The sequence below is a fragment of the Rhinopithecus bieti genome, unplaced genomic scaffold, assembly GCF_001698545.2.
Source record: "Rhinopithecus bieti isolate Rb0 unplaced genomic scaffold, ASM169854v2 scaffold_44774, whole genome shotgun sequence".
Classification (NCBI taxonomy): Eukaryota; Metazoa; Chordata; class Mammalia; order Primates; family Cercopithecidae; genus Rhinopithecus; species Rhinopithecus bieti.
In genome coordinates, this window is record NW_016819032.1 from 1053271 (window position 1) to 1070088 (window position 16818).

General features: G+C 36.9%; 1 protein-coding gene across 3 annotated transcripts in view; it reads left to right on the top strand.

Annotated features, from left to right (window-relative positions):
- DSC2 (desmocollin 2) overlaps positions 1–16370 on the top strand; it is a 38105-nt gene extending 21735 nt beyond the window's left edge. For 2 of the 3 annotated variants that reach the window (XM_017858054.1, XM_017858055.1), the window contains exons 8-16: positions 771–905; positions 1485–1670; positions 3861–4117; positions 4224–4366; positions 9285–9509; positions 12254–12490; positions 13220–13344; positions 14925–15182; positions 15862–16370. In XM_017858054.1, the coding sequence (XP_017713543.1) occupies positions 771–905; positions 1485–1670; positions 3861–4117; positions 4224–4366; positions 9285–9509; positions 12254–12490; positions 13220–13344; positions 14925–15182; positions 15862–16059 (1764 nt within the window). In that variant the 3' untranslated portion in view covers positions 16060–16370. Of the gene's footprint in view, positions 1–770; positions 906–1484; positions 1671–3860; positions 4118–4223; positions 4367–9284; positions 9510–12253; positions 12491–13219; positions 13345–14924; positions 15183–15731; positions 15778–15861 lie in introns of all 3 variants that reach the window. The other variant, XM_017858056.1, reaches the window with a different exon arrangement.
- Positions 16371–16818: the final 448 nt, after the last annotated feature.

Here is a 16818-nt window from a genome sequence, read left to right on the forward strand (position 1 = left end):
AATATTTAAATGCTTTAGATGTTTAAAAGTATTTTTTAAGGTAGTGATGAGTTTTCAACAATATCTGATAAATTGAAAGCCTTAAGAGCCAGACTCTATTTTCCACAGAAAGAAAAAAACTACATAGCCCCAGACCTTTGTCTTCATATCAATTTAAATGATCTCTTAATAAATGTAGCATAAACCTGTAAAATCTACATTTTTTGCAGGAAGAAATTTCATTTTATTGTTTTATTAAAAGACTATTATAAGAGTCATTGCTATCCATTTTTTTGAACATAAGGCTGTACTTTGGCTAGGAGATAAAGGTTTTGATTAATTACCAGGCAGTTTTAAATGCACTTATGGCAAAATAGCTCTTCTTTTTCTGTTGGATAAAGACAAAACCAACTGATTCTATATTCTGTAAGTTAATAGCACTAGAAATTTGAGAAACTATTCAATTTTCTTAAGTTGATTAAAAATTCCTAGTGTAATTCTCCTGCCTCACTTGAACCCAGGAGGCAGAGGTTCCAGTGAGCCAAGATTGCACCACTGCACTCCAGCCAGGGCAACAGAGTGAGACTTCGTCTCAAAAAAAAAAAAGAAAAAAGAAAGAAAAGAAAAGAAAATTACTAGTGAGAGAAAATTCTTCTAATACATGAATGCTGTGAAATGTAATAATGCACTTCTTAAATTCTTAGTGCAAAAAAATTATGGAGTGTAAAGTAAGATTTCAATTATAATGTTAGTGCTTTCACCCAATAATTAAATTCTTTTTTTGCTTTCAGTTAATTGACAAATACCAGTTGAAAATAAAAGTACAAGACATGGATGGTCAATATTTTGGTCTACAGACAACTTCAACTTGTATCATTAATATTGATGATGTAAATGACAACTTGCCAACATTTACTCGTACTTCTGTAAGTGTATGATATTAATTAAAGAAAAATATATAGACCAGTTTTAATTGTTTAATATGCACATCTCTGGCCTGGCGCAGTGGCTCACGCTTGTAATCCCAGCACTTTGGGAGGCCAAGGTGGGTGGATCACCTGAGGTCAGGAATTTGAGACCAGCCTAGCCAACATGGTGAAATCCTCTCTCTACAGAAAATACAAAAAATTAGCTGGGCATGGTGACAGGCACCTGTAATCCCAGCTACTCTGGAGGCTGAGGCTGAAGAATCGGCTGAATGCGAAAGGCGGAGGTTGCAGTGAGCTGAGATTGAGCCATTGCACTCCGGGCTGGGCGATACAGTGAGGCTCCATCTCAAAAAAAAAAAAAGAAAAGAAAAGAAAAGAAAAAAAATGCACATTGCCATCCAGCCCTCGTGATTTCAAATGAAGTGCTCCAATGACATTAAAAGTTGTATAGTGCTAGGGTGTTACACCATGTAAATATAGTACTTTGGAAATTAGAAGAATGGGATTTACTTCACATGGTGTTCTATTTTTGTGAGAGTTACTAATGAAATTTTTTGTTTGTTTTTATTATTTTAGTATGTGACATCAGTGGAAGAAAATACAGTTGATATGGAAATTTTACGAGTTACTGTTGAGGATAAGGACTTAGTGAATACTGCTAATTGGAGAGCTAATTATACCATTTTAAAGGGCAATGAAAATGGAAATTTTAAAATTGTAACAGATGCCAAAACCAATGAAGGAATTCTCTGTGTAGTTAAGGTAAGAATAAATTAGAACATTATTTGTAGTTTATAATATTATAGAATAGCATGCTAGAATTTAATGGAAAGAAAGGAATTCTGACAAATGTAGGAATAAAATAGGTATATAAGTAAATGCAAATGCTCTGTTCTTCATATATAATGGAAAGAATATATTAGTTTTTGATAATCTTTTGTTCAGGCATGATTTTTTTTTAAAGTCCATATAATACAATATCTATTTTGTAACTAATATCTTTAAACAGTTCGAAAACTAGCACAGCTTTGCTGCCACTGGGACAGTTCTGGACTTTTCCTAGCCCAATTTTTCTGTGTTTGGGCCAAGGAGGCTTCACTTACTGAATTTCCCAAACGAAGAGTTACTCTTGGTCAGCCCCATGGAGAGGTTATTCGTAGGTTTGTTCATCATGTTCAGTTTATATTACATCCTTAGCATGCAGGTTCAGAATGAAAATCCTCAATCATTCAAAGATGAAAGCACTTCTAAAACTTCTTTCTAATACTATTCCAGGAGCCAGAGTTAGTGCATAAAGCAATCTGAGCTCCTTTGGCCTTGGACAAATTTATAGACTTATTTCTGCTGCATCTTTAACTAGAACATGGTTTTACAGTGGGTCTATGCCATTTTCCTTTTGTATATATTCACAAGGAGCATGGATTAAAAAATGATGAATCCATTTTCCTTACGATGATGAAAATCAGCTGATGTTTTTATATTGTTTTCTCTGTTTTAAAATAGCAAAGAAATTTCCTTTAAATCTTGCCTCTTTCTTCACCTAACCCCTCCTCTAATCCTTGGTATTCTCAGAAGGAAATTTATCTGTGTGAAGTCCAAGACCTGAAAAAATTTCTGTCTTCTGGGACATGGTTTCACTAATTCTCATTACAACTACGTATCAGGCAAGATAAAATAAAACCTTTTATTAAATGTGTTCCTGTCTTTAAGACAGGAACTGGAATGGAAGACACACATAAAAAAAGAAAATATGATGCCCATAAGCTTTGTATTTTCTTGCCTCTCTCCTCTTAAAAACATTTTTTAAAATTTTACCCATTTTTTTCTCTTCCTCAAACCAGGTACAAATAATTTTATTCATCTTAGGAGGGTAGGACAAGCTGTCCTAAAATTTATGGTGTAGCAAATAACTATTGGTTATAGTATGAATCCCCTAAAGAAGTATCTCATGTATTAACATCCAGGAACCCTCATTAAATACTCTCTGAAATGCCAGGCGTGGTGGCTCATGCCTGTAATCCCAGCACTTTGGGAGGCCGAGGTGGGTGAATCACGAGGTCAGGAGATTGAGACCAGCTAACACGATGAAACCCTGTCTCTACTAAAGATACAAAAAATTAGCCAGGCGTGGTGGTGGGCACCTGTAATCCCAGCTACTCGGGAGGCTGAGGCAGGAGAATGGCGTGAACCCGGGAGGCAGTGCTTGCAGTGAGCCGAGATGGCGCCACTGCACTCCAGCCTGGGAGACAGAGCTAGACTCCATCTCAAAAAAAAAAAAATACTCTCTGAAATCTTCATCAATACCTGTTATACTACTTATCTTAAATTTGCCATTGAAGAACAATTTTCTGTCCTTTTTTTTTGCCAGCTTTACCCAAGTACTGAATCAGTGGGAGGACTCCTCTCTTTCCACCACCACTGGATTTCTGGGTGTATTAGTCTGTTCTCACATTGTTATAAAGAACTACCTGAGACTGGATAGTTTATAAGGAAAACAGGTTTAATTGACTCACAGTTCCACAGGCTGTATAGGAGGCATGGCTAGGTAGGCCTCAGGAAACTTACAGTCATGGCAGAAGGCAAAGGGGAAGCAAGCACATCTTCACATGGCAACAGGAGAGAGATAACAAAGGGGAATGTGCTACACACTTCTGAACAACCAGATCGTGTGAGAACTCACTCACTATCATGAGAACAGCAATGGGGAAATCCACTCCCATGATCCAATCACCTTCCATCAGGTCCCTCCTCCAACACTGGGAATTACAATTCGACATGAGATGTGGGTGGGGACACAGAGCCAAACCATATCACTGGATATATGTTTCATATTCTCGTGGTTATTCCCAACACAGCACTTACATATTTCCAAATGTAACATTATATATACTCGTTAGCATTGCCAAATATTAAATGAGTTCATCTGATTTTTCAATACATTTGCTTTTGTAGCCATTGAATTATGAAGAAAAGCAACAGGTGATCCTGCAAATTGGTGTAGTTAATGAAGCTCCATTTTCCAGAGAGGCTAGTTCAAGATCAGCCATGAGCACAGCAACAGTTACTGTTAATGTACAGGATCAGGATGAGGGCCCTGAGTGTAACCCTCCAATACAGACTATTCGCATGAATGAAAATGCAGCAGTGGGAACAACAAGCAATGGATATAAAGCATATGACCCAGACACAAGAAGTAGCAGTGGCATAAGGTACTTACCATTCTATTTGAGTTTTAAAATTTATAGCTTATTTTGTTACATTGTTATAATTTAGCATATGATAAATTTTATTATTTTAATTCATCATTACCAACAGGTATAAGAAATTAACTGATCCAACAGGGTGGGTCACCGTTGATGAAAATACAGGATCAATCAAAGTTTTCAGAAGCCTGGATAGAGAGGCAGAGACCATCAGAAATGGCATATATAATATTACAGTCCTTGCATCAGACCAAGGTAAGAATTTGTCTTTAAGCCAGCTACATACTTCCTCAGCTACATACATCTTCAGTGTTTAAGCCAACAGTATACGTTTTAAAGCTGGGTACATGCACTCAATTTTCATATCTCTCAATGATAATATAAAGTAAGAAGTTTACTATAATTTGTTAACTCATATCTGCTTTCTAATAGCCTTCTCAGTTTTAGATGTAATTATAAAATAATTTACTCATAGAAACACTTGAGACCATAATTTATTAAAGTTAAAATTATTAAAAATTGAGAAAATTATTTTAGTAAAACTTGTTTCTGCCGAGTGTGGTGGCTCACACCTGTAATCCCAGCACTTTGGGAGGCCAAGGCTGGGGATACTTGAGGTCAGGAGTTCGAGACCAGTCTGGCCAACATGGTGAAATTCCGTCTCTACCAAAAATATTAAAAATTATCTGAGTATGGTTGCACACACCTGTAATTCCAGCTACTTGGGAGGCTGAGGCAGGAGAATCGCTTGAACCCGGGAGGTGGAGGTTGCAGTGAGCCGAGATCACGCTACTGCACTCTAGCCTGTATGACAGAGTGAGACTCTGTCTCAAAAAAAAAAAAAAATTGTTTCAATGTATCTACTTATTTTGCTTAAAGTGTTCACTTTGGTAGGAAAGTTCATTACAGGGAGAACATACTTACATAGTGCAGTCCTGGAAAATAGCTATAACTTTTTACAGGAAGTTGACAATTTACTTGGGGGTTAGAATTCTGATTAAAGACATTATATTAAAACAATTCATGGTATATTTATGATGATGGTAAATAAATAGTATATTATAAAATTAGAGAGACAAACACTATGAATTCATATAATCATATAAAATGTAAAATTATGTTCTGTGCATTCAATAAAATTGAGAGAAATATGAGTATGATGATTATATATGAGATGTGTTTGGTGCATAAAATATAATTTCTATAACATGAATTTGGACTTTGTGTCTTTGTAAAATAAGTATGTGAACTATAACAAACATAAGTTATTATACTATAACTTGCAAAATTAGAATTTAGAAGTGATTTTGGAAGATGATTTACATATTCCAGTTCTCTGTAAATTAATGATAAATGACTCAGTTTGCTAAATTGCTAAAGTTGTAATCATTATTGATTTATCTTTAACTAATTAAAGACTGTCCTTTAAGCCCTCAGATTCTCATGTCTTTTTGCCAAGAAATACTTGTTGGTCAAAGGCAAATGAAAAGAAAAACAAAATAACATGAAACTCAAATCCATTATTTTTTTAACGGCACTTGGGAAATAGTTGATTGACAGTTGAGATAAAAATTGCTGTCTGAAATTAGAAATTTTGCCTATAATTTTATTCGACCTTCTCCTCTGTTGCAGAGGAGTTCGAATGATTGAGAAATCAAATATTTGTTAGGGAATTGAGATGGGGCACTGCTCATCATCACTGCGACATAGAATAAATGTGTAATGAGGCCGTTGCCCTTCATTTCTTTTGAGGAGGGTGGGAGTCACTGTGTTACTGTCTGTGAGGGAATTGTGAATCAGCAATTCCACATCTTTTTACTTTGCGAATTGAATGAACTGAGATCATACAAAAGTGTGTCATTTTTTGAAAAACCTTTTTCTAAAATCTATACTGGCTAATTTCCTTTGAGTTCTCCCTGCCACTCCCTAATGGAAACCTCTCCTCATGGATACTGCACTCTTGGGCTGGTGCTCACTTCCTGCCCACCTACATCTCCACAGCAATTGCTTCCTCTTTTTAAAACTCTCTCAAGGCTTCTATGTCTAAACTTGCCCACACATTCCTGCATGCTTTCTGGTCTTAACTGCCTTCTCCTCTCCTAAACATATATATTTCTTAAGCTTTAAATTCAATTTATCTTTCCTTCTTAACTTCTTAATTTAAATTCTCTTGGCAGTTTCACCCAGGAATCACCTCTATCTAGTTGAGCTTGAGATTAATGTTTCTATTGTATTATTCCAGCTGTTAGAATGGGGTTACTTGCAACTGTTTTAAAACATTTGACCGAAGAGTGTCATGCACATAAAGTGTGAAACCATGGATAGTGCACCTCATGTGACTTCATATTTGGAATTAGCATTTGCCCATATAGAATTATGTTACTACTAGAAGATGAGCATTTTATGCTGACATTCCAACGAATAAAGCAGTATGTAACTCATCAACAGATGAAAAACAGCTATGAAACACAGTGGATTAGATATCTGAGGTCTTAAATGTTCTTCTACGTCGCTATTAATCACAATGTGCAAAAAAAAAAAAAAAAAAATGGAGTTTAATCAGTGAGCAGCTGTAAACATCTACTGGAAGGGAATTGAAGCATTTATGCCAGTTGTAGAAGAGCAAGCACTGTAGAGTTCAATTTTTAAAGATAGAACAATTAACCAGATTCAGTAGGTAAGGCACGTGCTCTCAATTGTGTGTGTGGACTCAAAGGGAAAGAAATGTTCAAGACACCAGCAGTCCCAATTTTCAGAGAGAGCAAGGTAGCACCACATAACATGAGAACAGGAGAAGCTGAGAGACAGAAATTATTCTGCTCTAGTAAATAGAAACATATGCCAGATAGATGAAATATATATCTACCTGCTTCCTTTTTCTGATGTAAATACTCTTTTTCGAAGTTGTCCAAAAATGGAAGGTAGTTGCATTGTTTCCTGCTTCTCATTGTTTTCTCTCCTAGTTCTTTTTTCTTCTTGCTGAAGTACATCCTTTACTATTTTTTTTTTTCAATTGTGGAATGTGAATTTTAAACACTCTCAGTTTTGTTGTTCTGAAAAATAATTTAATATTGGCCTCATACTTAAGTGATACTTTGACTTGGTTTAAGATTCTGAGTCAACAGCTTCTTTCCCGTGGCACTGTGCAGCTATTAACCCATTATCTTCTGGCATCTCTTCTTGCTGATGCTTCTTGTTCTGTCAGTTAGCGATTGTCCTTTTGTAGGTAATATATTTAGGTAGCTCTTATAGTACTATAAGTTGAGTTCTACAGTGTTAGTACAAAGTGTATGCCGTGGATTTATTTATATTTGTCTAGTTCTGCAGTCAGAAAATACTTTCAATCTGAAGAGCCATGGTTTTCGTTAATTTTGGAGTATTCTCAGCTATTCATCTCTTTAAATATTGCTTCTCTGCCATTCTGTCTATTCTCTTTTCTAGAATCCCTGGTAGGTGAATGTTGCTGTTTATTTTCTGCTGGAATTTGAGCTGTAATTTCATTCTTGTTTAATTGGTTACCCCTCTTTATGTCTTTGAAGATTCTAAACATACCTGTTTCAGAGATGTCTTGCATAGAATGAGTTAATTTTTTGACTGGTGCTTTTGTTGGCTTTCCTTCTTAGTGTTAGTCTTGATTATCTGGGAATTTTAGTTTGCAGACTTATATTAAATGAGAAGTGTTTGCTTTGCTTTCCATTTTTATTTTTTCCCTCTCTCCAACTTTGCCCATATTTACTAGTCCTGTAGTTACCTTCACCTGCTCTTTCTCTGTGGCCCATGGTTTAGAACCAATTCTTAACTTGGTGGCCTAGTGTTCCTGACCCGTGATGACGCTGGATGTATCATGAATCTAATTGCTGTGCTGCAGGTGCTCTGGCTGAGGTTGTGACTTCAGGGCTGTGCTCATATCTCCGAGCCTCCCGAGGTTAGCAGCTTCATATAAGACACAGCCCAGGCAGTGGGTGGCACGGGGTTTTTTAATTCTCTTTTCCACCTGTAGTGTTGAAAGCCTTCTTTTGAAACCGAAAGAATGAGTGATTTAGAGACAGAACTCCTGGGCTTGTGTTCAGCTTCAGACTTCATAACTGCATTAATAATTAGTGGCAGGGGTCCATGGCTCTTTCATCTTTGAATTCCCCAGATTTTCCAATGCAGTTCTTTATATAAAGTAGTTATCCTGTAAGTTTCTTTCTTTCCTTTCTCTTTTCTTTTCTTTTTTGTTTTGAGATGGAGTTTCACTTTTGTTGCCCAGGCTGGAGTGCAATGTCATGATCTCTGCTCACTGCAAACTCCACCTCCCGGTTCAAGCGATTCTCCTGCCTCAGCCTCCCGAGTAGCTGAGATTATAGGCATGTGCCACCATGCCTGGCTAATTTTGTATTTTTAGTAGAGATGGTGGTTTCTCCATGTTGGTCAGGCTGGTTTCGAACTCCCGACCTCAGGTGATCTGCCCGCCTCGGCTTCTCAAAGTGCTGGGATTACAGGCATGAGCCACCACACCCCACCTATCCTGTAAGTTTCTATTGAATATACAGATAGGTGAATTACTTAGACTACACCCCACAGTGATTATTTCAGTTTTCAAGTAATTTTCTTCTCCTGGAGTCTTCCGCCCTTCGAATATTCCCATCTACTATTTTTGTTACAATCTTTCAAATACATAACTTTAATTTCTTTGCTCCAAAACCTAAGTGCTACCTATTTATCCAACAAACTCTAAGCTCCCTAGTCTGGCTTTCAAAGACCCTTAGCTCCTGCTTCCGTGTCAGCTTTCACCTCTCTACCTTTCCTGTCATTGTCTCCAGATCATGGGTGTGTATAACGTGGGTTTCCATCTCCTTGAATTTCCTTGTGCTTTTAAATATGCCAGAAGTGTCCTCATTCATACTCTCTTCCTTCCTCTTCTCACAAATCAGCCAAAACTTGCCTCTAATAAAATGCAGTAATAATTTAGCGAATGAATAAACACATCTTAATAGCAGTCATTGTACAACCCATATGAAAGTAATAATATTTTTCTTTTAACATTCCCTGAGGACATAACTTGTGACTGCTTATCATTGTAACTTATACATCATAGGTGCTTAATAAATATTTTTCAATGTTTTCAGTGCATAATTTTGTGGTGAAAACTCAAAACATAAAAAAGGTATTTTTATTTTCATTTATCTAGCAGGGAGAACATGTACAGGGACACTGGGCATTATACTTCAAGACGTGAATGATAACGGCCCATTCATACCTAAGAAGACAGTGATCATCTGCAAACCCACCATGTCATCTGCGGAGATTGTTGCGGTTGATCCTGATGAGCCCATCAATGGCCCACCCTTTGACTTTAGTCTGGAGAGTTCTACTTCAGACGTACAGAGAATGTGGAGACTGAATGAAATTAATGGTATATATTTTTGAACATTGCTTTGTCCTTTTCAACATCAGGGTGTCTGCAATACTTTTTTTTTTTTGTATGAAATAGGAGAAAATTCACCATGTGGGAACCACCAATGAAAGTTTCTCAGTTTTTGTGTGTTGGGAGTAGATCTCTCTAGTGTGTCTCTAATCCTATGCCGAGATTCCCTTAGGTGTGTTGTGAATTCTCACTCCCACTCCAAACACACACAGACACACACACATACTCACACACTCTCTCTCTCTCTCAGACTGGGTCTAATGCAATCACTTCCTAACTTGTGTACCTCCCATTGGCATAGGTTTCTTTATAGTTTCCTAGGTCATAAGGGAGTCCTCAGTTGTTACTGGTTGGCTCTCCAGAAAGCAGACCCTGAGACAGGGCATCTCAAGCAGAATGATGACTAAGGAATTTGCTTGGGATCAGTAGCTTTGAAAGGAGGAGAAGTAGGATTAGACAAAAAGAGAAGTCGAGCTGCAGCATAAGCCAAATGACAACCTCAGTGAACCCCAGGGGATGTCTGAGCTAAATGGGCCTTCAGAGTGGTGCTGAATCGGTCCCCATCACTGTATGTGGGCTGCCCATGGCAAAAAGGCACAATCACGGAAGGTGCTGATGGCCTCCCAAGCAGCTGGGATGTAAGTCCTTCACTGAAAAGGGATCTGATATACCCCACAGTGTCCACCACATTCTCTCTCCTCTTTGCCACTGTATTGACTTCTGACTATTTCGTGTCTATTGTATTCTCCTTGGGATTCTCCCCTAACTTGGTTCCCCATCTGTACTTTTGTCTTTAGCCCAGAAGGATCTACAGTGATAAGTATGGCAAAAATGAAGGCAACCTGTCTACATTATCACCACTGCCTCACTCCCTAGTCGGCCCGTAACTCTTCAGCATGTTCCCCATCTCCCGCTCACACTGCCTATGGACCGTGGCGTCGTGGTCTACCAGCTTTCGTGACTCTAGAACCACTGAATGGGGCTTGCTTTTCAAATGCCCTTGAATGTTTTTCAGCCCCATGCTTTGAGTGAATATCCCTCAATTTCCTGTTATGACAAATTAGAAAAGAAAGGTTGTGAGGGAACGTAAAGGGAGAACAGGATGAGGAAAGAAAAATGAAGACTTATAGAAATAAGCTAAGCTACTATGTCTTGGATCCTGCTCTGTGAACTAACAAGATTTTCAGCTTTTTAAACAATATTCTGGGGTGTATGTGTGTGTGTCTCAGGGGGTTATCAGTTTATTTTGGGGTTGGGAGGAAGAATTAACTTTATTCTTAGATTTTTTTTTCTTTTCTACTTATTTGGTGTCATGATATTCATTTTTAAATAGTGTTGATAGAAGGTGGACATTTTTTTCCCAATAGTCTTACTTAGCAAAATAAAACTTTGGCAGCTGTATGTTTGTCAAAATCTTTCTTATTTTAAAGATTTACTTGTCTGGGTAATCATTTGTAAGCTTGGGAAACACCCAACTTTTAAGAAGAACATACCCCAGAGAGGCCTTGAATTCAGATAAGCTTAGTGTCAAATGCTGGCTCTCCACTGTTTGTTAGTTATGTAAATCTGACCATGCTATCTTTTGTCTTTGAGCATCAATTTACTCAAAAGGGATTATTTGGAGGAGTAAATGAGATAATGCATGTAATACATCATGACACATTAGGAATTATAAGTTTTGGTTTTGCTAGTCTCATTATAATTTCTTACATAATAGACTTAATGGGTTAACTGTGGCTTCTCTTAAAATTGACTTAATTCAATGTGTTTTTACCCAGGCACTCAAATTTGTATTTAGAGCTTCAAATACTATGCAGAAAATAAGAATGTCATGCTGGGAAGTTAGGTGAGAGAGGTATTATTCTATGGCACCAGGTATCTGCATTTAGAGTAGTAATATATCTAGTCTCCGAAACCAAGATTGTGTTGACTTCTAAAAATTTTTTTAGTTTTTTATTATTTTTTTCTTCTTCTAAATTCATGTCATACAGGTAATGTACTGATGTTGTAATAAGGTTTGAGAGAGGTGCGTCTAACACATGAGCGTAAAAACCCTATCATCATGCTTATGCACCATAAAAGCCGTAAAAGAATCGGTATGAGCTTTTGGTTCTAGATATTTTCTAGCCTTTAAGAAAACTACATCAAAACTAAGACATGTGCAGTTGGTCCCTTCATCCTTTAGGACCAGGAGATGCAGCTCCAGCTGTGTGACTCATGACCTGCTAATGTAGTCACTGTCAGGGGTGTTCTAAGTTGTCAGAATCAGTCTCTGACAGTAAGTCACAAGGATTTATGTTTATTTGGCACAATTTTTGAAAACAAAGTAAAGAATTCAGAATTTCAGATTATTACTTCAGTGAAGCATGTGTAAAAGAAAATGTACACTCACTGCTTTAATTAAATGTATTCAAGATATGGTAGAAACTATTAACAAGTCTATTAGTTACGAAAGGAAGGATTTGTTTACCGACAAATAAAATATATTATTACAAGAGCCAAAAGACTTTAAGAGGCAGCATAGACAAACTTTTATATGCAATATATTTGCAATGGGTATAGATTGGAACTACTCTATCCATTCACATTTAGCATATTCTAGTAGCTGTGCCATCCCATCAGGAATATCTGTTTCTAGGAAAATATGATAACTATCAGATAATGAGTTATTTATGCTCAGAAGAAATCAGTGACATTGTATAATGCTTGGTTTTATTTATTTATGTTTTCAGATACAGCAGCACGTCTTTCCTATCAGAATGACCCTGCATTTGGCTCATATGTAGTACCTATAACAGTGAGAGATAGACTTGGCATGTCTAGTGTCACTTCATTGGATGTTATACTGTGTGACTGCATTACCGAAAATGACTGCACACATCGTGCAGATCCAAGGATTGGTGGTGGAGGAGTACAACTTGGAAAGTGGGCCATCCTTGCAATATTGTTGGGCATAGCATTGCTCTTTTGTAAGTCTTAAGTCTTTTCTTAAATTCAAATAATACCCTTTGAAGTAACTTTGAAGACACTTTTTGTTTTTTGAAACAGAGTCCAGGCTGGAGTGCAGTGGTGTGATCTCGACTCACTGCACCCTCCGCCTTCGGATTCCGGTGATTCTCATGCCTCAGCTTCCTGAGTAGCTGGGATTACAGGTGTGCGCCACCATGCCCAGCTCATTTTTTCTACTTTTAGTAGAGATGGATTTCACTGTGTTGGCCAGGCCAGTTTCTAACTCCTGGCCTCAAGTGATCCGCCCACCTCGGCCTCTCAAAGTGCTGGGATTACAGGCTTGAACCAGCACGCCTGGCAACTTTCAAGACACCTTCTAAGAATCAGTGCTATTTCCTATAGTTGATCATTTGCATGTAGCTGTATCTTTATTTAATATATAAATATATTTAATTTACATATTTTAAGTGCATTTATGTATAGTTCTAGTGTCTTCCCAGTTATCATAGACATAAAATTCAATGCAGAAACAGAACATGTAACATAATTATAGCATATCTGTTTAAAAGTTTAAATAGTATATCTATTTAAACTTTTCTATTGTATACTGCTTTGACATAAGCAATCCCAGGAAAGCTGTCTCCTTTTAATATGCACTTTTTAATTTATGATTTATCTGTGTATTAACCATTGTACATAACTTCACGTTATTTTATGATAAACTCAAGTATATTTCTTTCTTCCTCCAGGCATCCTGTTTACGCTAGTCTGTGGGGCTTCTGGGGTATCTAAACAACCGAAAGTAATTCCTGATGATTTAGCCCAGCAGAACCTAATTGTATCCAACACAGAAGCCCCTGGAGATGACAAAGTGGTAAGTAATCTGGGTTTTTAAATAAATACAAAGGATGAATTTGCTTATAATGCGTATTCCTTCTAAACTCATCTTTTCTCAGAAAAGTTCTTTTGGTATCGGGCAATTTACCATAGAATGTCATGGGTCCCCTGAAACAGATAAAATGACTTTGATTTACATGGCGATATATGGTATTTAAATTTGACCATAGTGTGTTACTAAATGGTGAAAATGCTTTAATATGTCATTGTTATTTCTACTTCTAATGATTCATGGTTTCAACTTTAAGCCTTGTCTTTTGTATGTATTTCAACTGCTGTTTGTGCTGTAAAAATGCTGCTTTTAATTATTCGCGGTTCACCAACATGGTTTTACACTTTTTCTGGCAACAATAAAATCACTACAAGCTTTGATCATCGTGGGAAGAACTTTAATAGATTCTTTCTGGCTCTAATATGGGTTAGGAAAGAGCCTGGGGCCAAATATATGAAATAGCAATGCTAGCAAGTAGCTATTTCTCCAACTTTGCTTTCTAGCTCAATATGTGGAAGAGGAACAAGTAAATACCCTATAAGAAGTATAATTGATGACTAGGGCAAGAAATATTTAGAAAACAAAAGCATCACAGTATCCAGGAAGGTACTGAAAAACAAAAATTTAAATAATGTTAGAGTTTCCAAAAACGCAATGTAAATAACTAGTGGCCAAAGCTTTAGCGTTCTCATTATTTTCCCTGCCTAGTTTATTCATATATATTTAGATGGCAAGGGTTTATTACTGCAGTCAAGATTTTTATGGCAATTACAGTTTTATTCTTTTTGATGTAGTTGAAGTGTAACTGAACTAGATACTAAATGGAAATATTGATCATCACTTCTGTTTCTGCTTTAGTCAGGTAAAAAGGAATTAATTTAAACTAAGCAGAGTAAGTATATGTGAGACAACAGTGTTTATTTTGAGGTGTGAGATGTAGAAGGATTGAAGAATTAAAGTTGTACAGTATTCTAAGAGGCTTTTTTTTTTTTTTTTTTTTGAGACAAGGTCTGACTCTGTCACCAAGGCTGGAGTGCAGTGGCACAATCACAGCTCACTGCAAACTCTGCCTTCCAGGTTTGAGCGATTCTTGTGCCTTAGCCTCCTGAGTAGCTGGGATTACAGGTGCCTACTGCCATGCCCAGCTGATTTTTGTTTTTTTAGTAGAGACAGTGTTCCACCATGTTGGCGGGGCTGGTCTTGAATTCCTGATTTCAAGTGATCTACCTGCCTCGGCCTCCCAAAGTGCTGGAATTACAGGCATAAGCCACCACACTGGGCAGGTATTCTAAGAGATTTTTAAAGAAGGAATATACATCAGGCTTCCTAATTTATCTCCAGGTACCAACCACTTGACAGTTTGCTTGTGTGGCTACTACATTAAATTATGGGATTTCCATAGTTGGGTACACAGGATTGACAAAATAGATTTAGTTCCTGCTCTCAGAGAGCTTATCTTCTAGCACACACACACAAAAATGGCATTATCCGCTTGATGTTGTTCTTTTTCATAATTTTTTGTTTCTCTCTGTAATTATTCCTAATGCAAATTGTTTTCATTTCAGTATTCTGCGAATGGCTTCACAACGCAAACTGTGGGTGCTTCTGCTCAGGGAGTTTGTGGCACCATGGGATCAGGAGTCAAAAATGGCGGCCAGGAGACCATCGAAATGGTGAAAGGAGGACATCAGACCTTGGAATCCTGCCGGGGGGCTGGGCACCATCACACCCTGGACTCCTGCAGGGGAGGACACACGGAGGTGGACAACTGCAGATACACGTACTCGGAGTGGCATAGTTTCACTCAGCCCCGTCTTGGTGAAGTGAGTTTTCCTAAGTGGCCTACAAATCTATTTTAATTTCCTTTAAACTTTATAAATAACTAACTGGATTCTGACCATAATTTTCAATTAATTATGAATCTACTAATTCTACTAATTGAAAGCTATTATTTTTCCTCAATTTTGATTTAGTTATGTTCAGATTTAAGTGGTTATTTACTTGCCCTAGTATTTTTTTAATTGAAAGAATTACTTAAATAGTGTGTGATGATATTAAATTACTGTCTCATGGCTTTGTCCTAATATTTCCCATCTGACAACTTGTGCCTTAGAAACCAAAAATGTGGTACCAGCAAGACCAGCATGTACCATCACTGTGTCTGTCTGGGAAGATCTGAGCCCACATCAATTTGTCTTCAGTTTAATGGATGCATGTCAATTTCAGCTAAAATGTTGAAAGGGAAAATAATGACTATGTAAAATGAACACCTGTATACTTGCTGCCACATGCGTGACTTTTAGAAACATGCTATACTGAATTTATAGTGTGATGTATGAAACAGACCAATCATGTGCATTTTTTATGTGTAGGAATCCGTTAGAGGACACACTCTGATTAAAAATTAAACAGTGAAAGGTAAATCAAAGCAATTACTTTTATGTTAGTAAGTTTTGGTGTTTAAAATAATAATAATAAAACGTTGTGTTTTCCTCTTGGCAGAAAGTGTATCTGTGTAATCAAGATGAAAATCACAAGCATGCCCAAGACTATGTCCTGACATACAACTATGAAGGAAGAGGATCGGTGGCTGGGTCTGTAGGGTGTTGCAGTGAACGACAAGAAGAAGATGGGCTTGAATTTTTGGATAATTTGGAGCCCAAATTTAGGACACTAGCAGAAGCATGCATGAAGAGATGAGTGTGTCCTAATAAGTCTATGAAAGCCAATGGCTTTATGACTTTTTAAAAAATTACAAACCAAGAATTTTTTAAAACAGAAGATGCTATTTGTGGGGGTTTTTCTCTCATTATTTGGATAGAATCTCTTTGGTCAAATGCACATTTACAGAGAGACACTATAAACAAGTACACAAATTTTCAATTTTACGTATTTTTAAATTATTTTTTATCCAAGGAGATCTACAGATAAATTAAAGTCTGCCTTATTTGTTACATTTGGGTATAATGACAACATCCAATTTATAGTGCAATAAAATGTAATTAGTTCAAGTCCATATTATAGACTATTTGAAGCACAACCTAATGCAAAATTGTAGAGACCTTGCTTTAACATTATCTCCGGTTAATTACGTGTTCATGCGGTGCTTGGAAACTGTTGTTTTCCTAAACATCTAAAGTGTGTAGACTGCATTCTTGCTATTATTTAATTCTTGTACTGTGGCCTTTTTCATAGTGCAAAGGGAGATTTCTAGCCAGGCATTGACTATTATTGCAATTTCATTTTGGTGGAGTTTAGTTTTAGGTTTTATTGTATATAAAATCCTGCACTGAATCTATGTCTCCTCGTTACCTACTTTTGCCAGTGAAATGTAAGTTTTAAAATGCTTTCAGAGTGTATTCTTACTACTGCAAGTTTTTGGTCTTTAAAATGTCAAGTAGCATCTCTCTCTTTCTCTCTTTCTGTTTCTCTCTCCTGTTTTTTTTTTTTTTTTTTTTT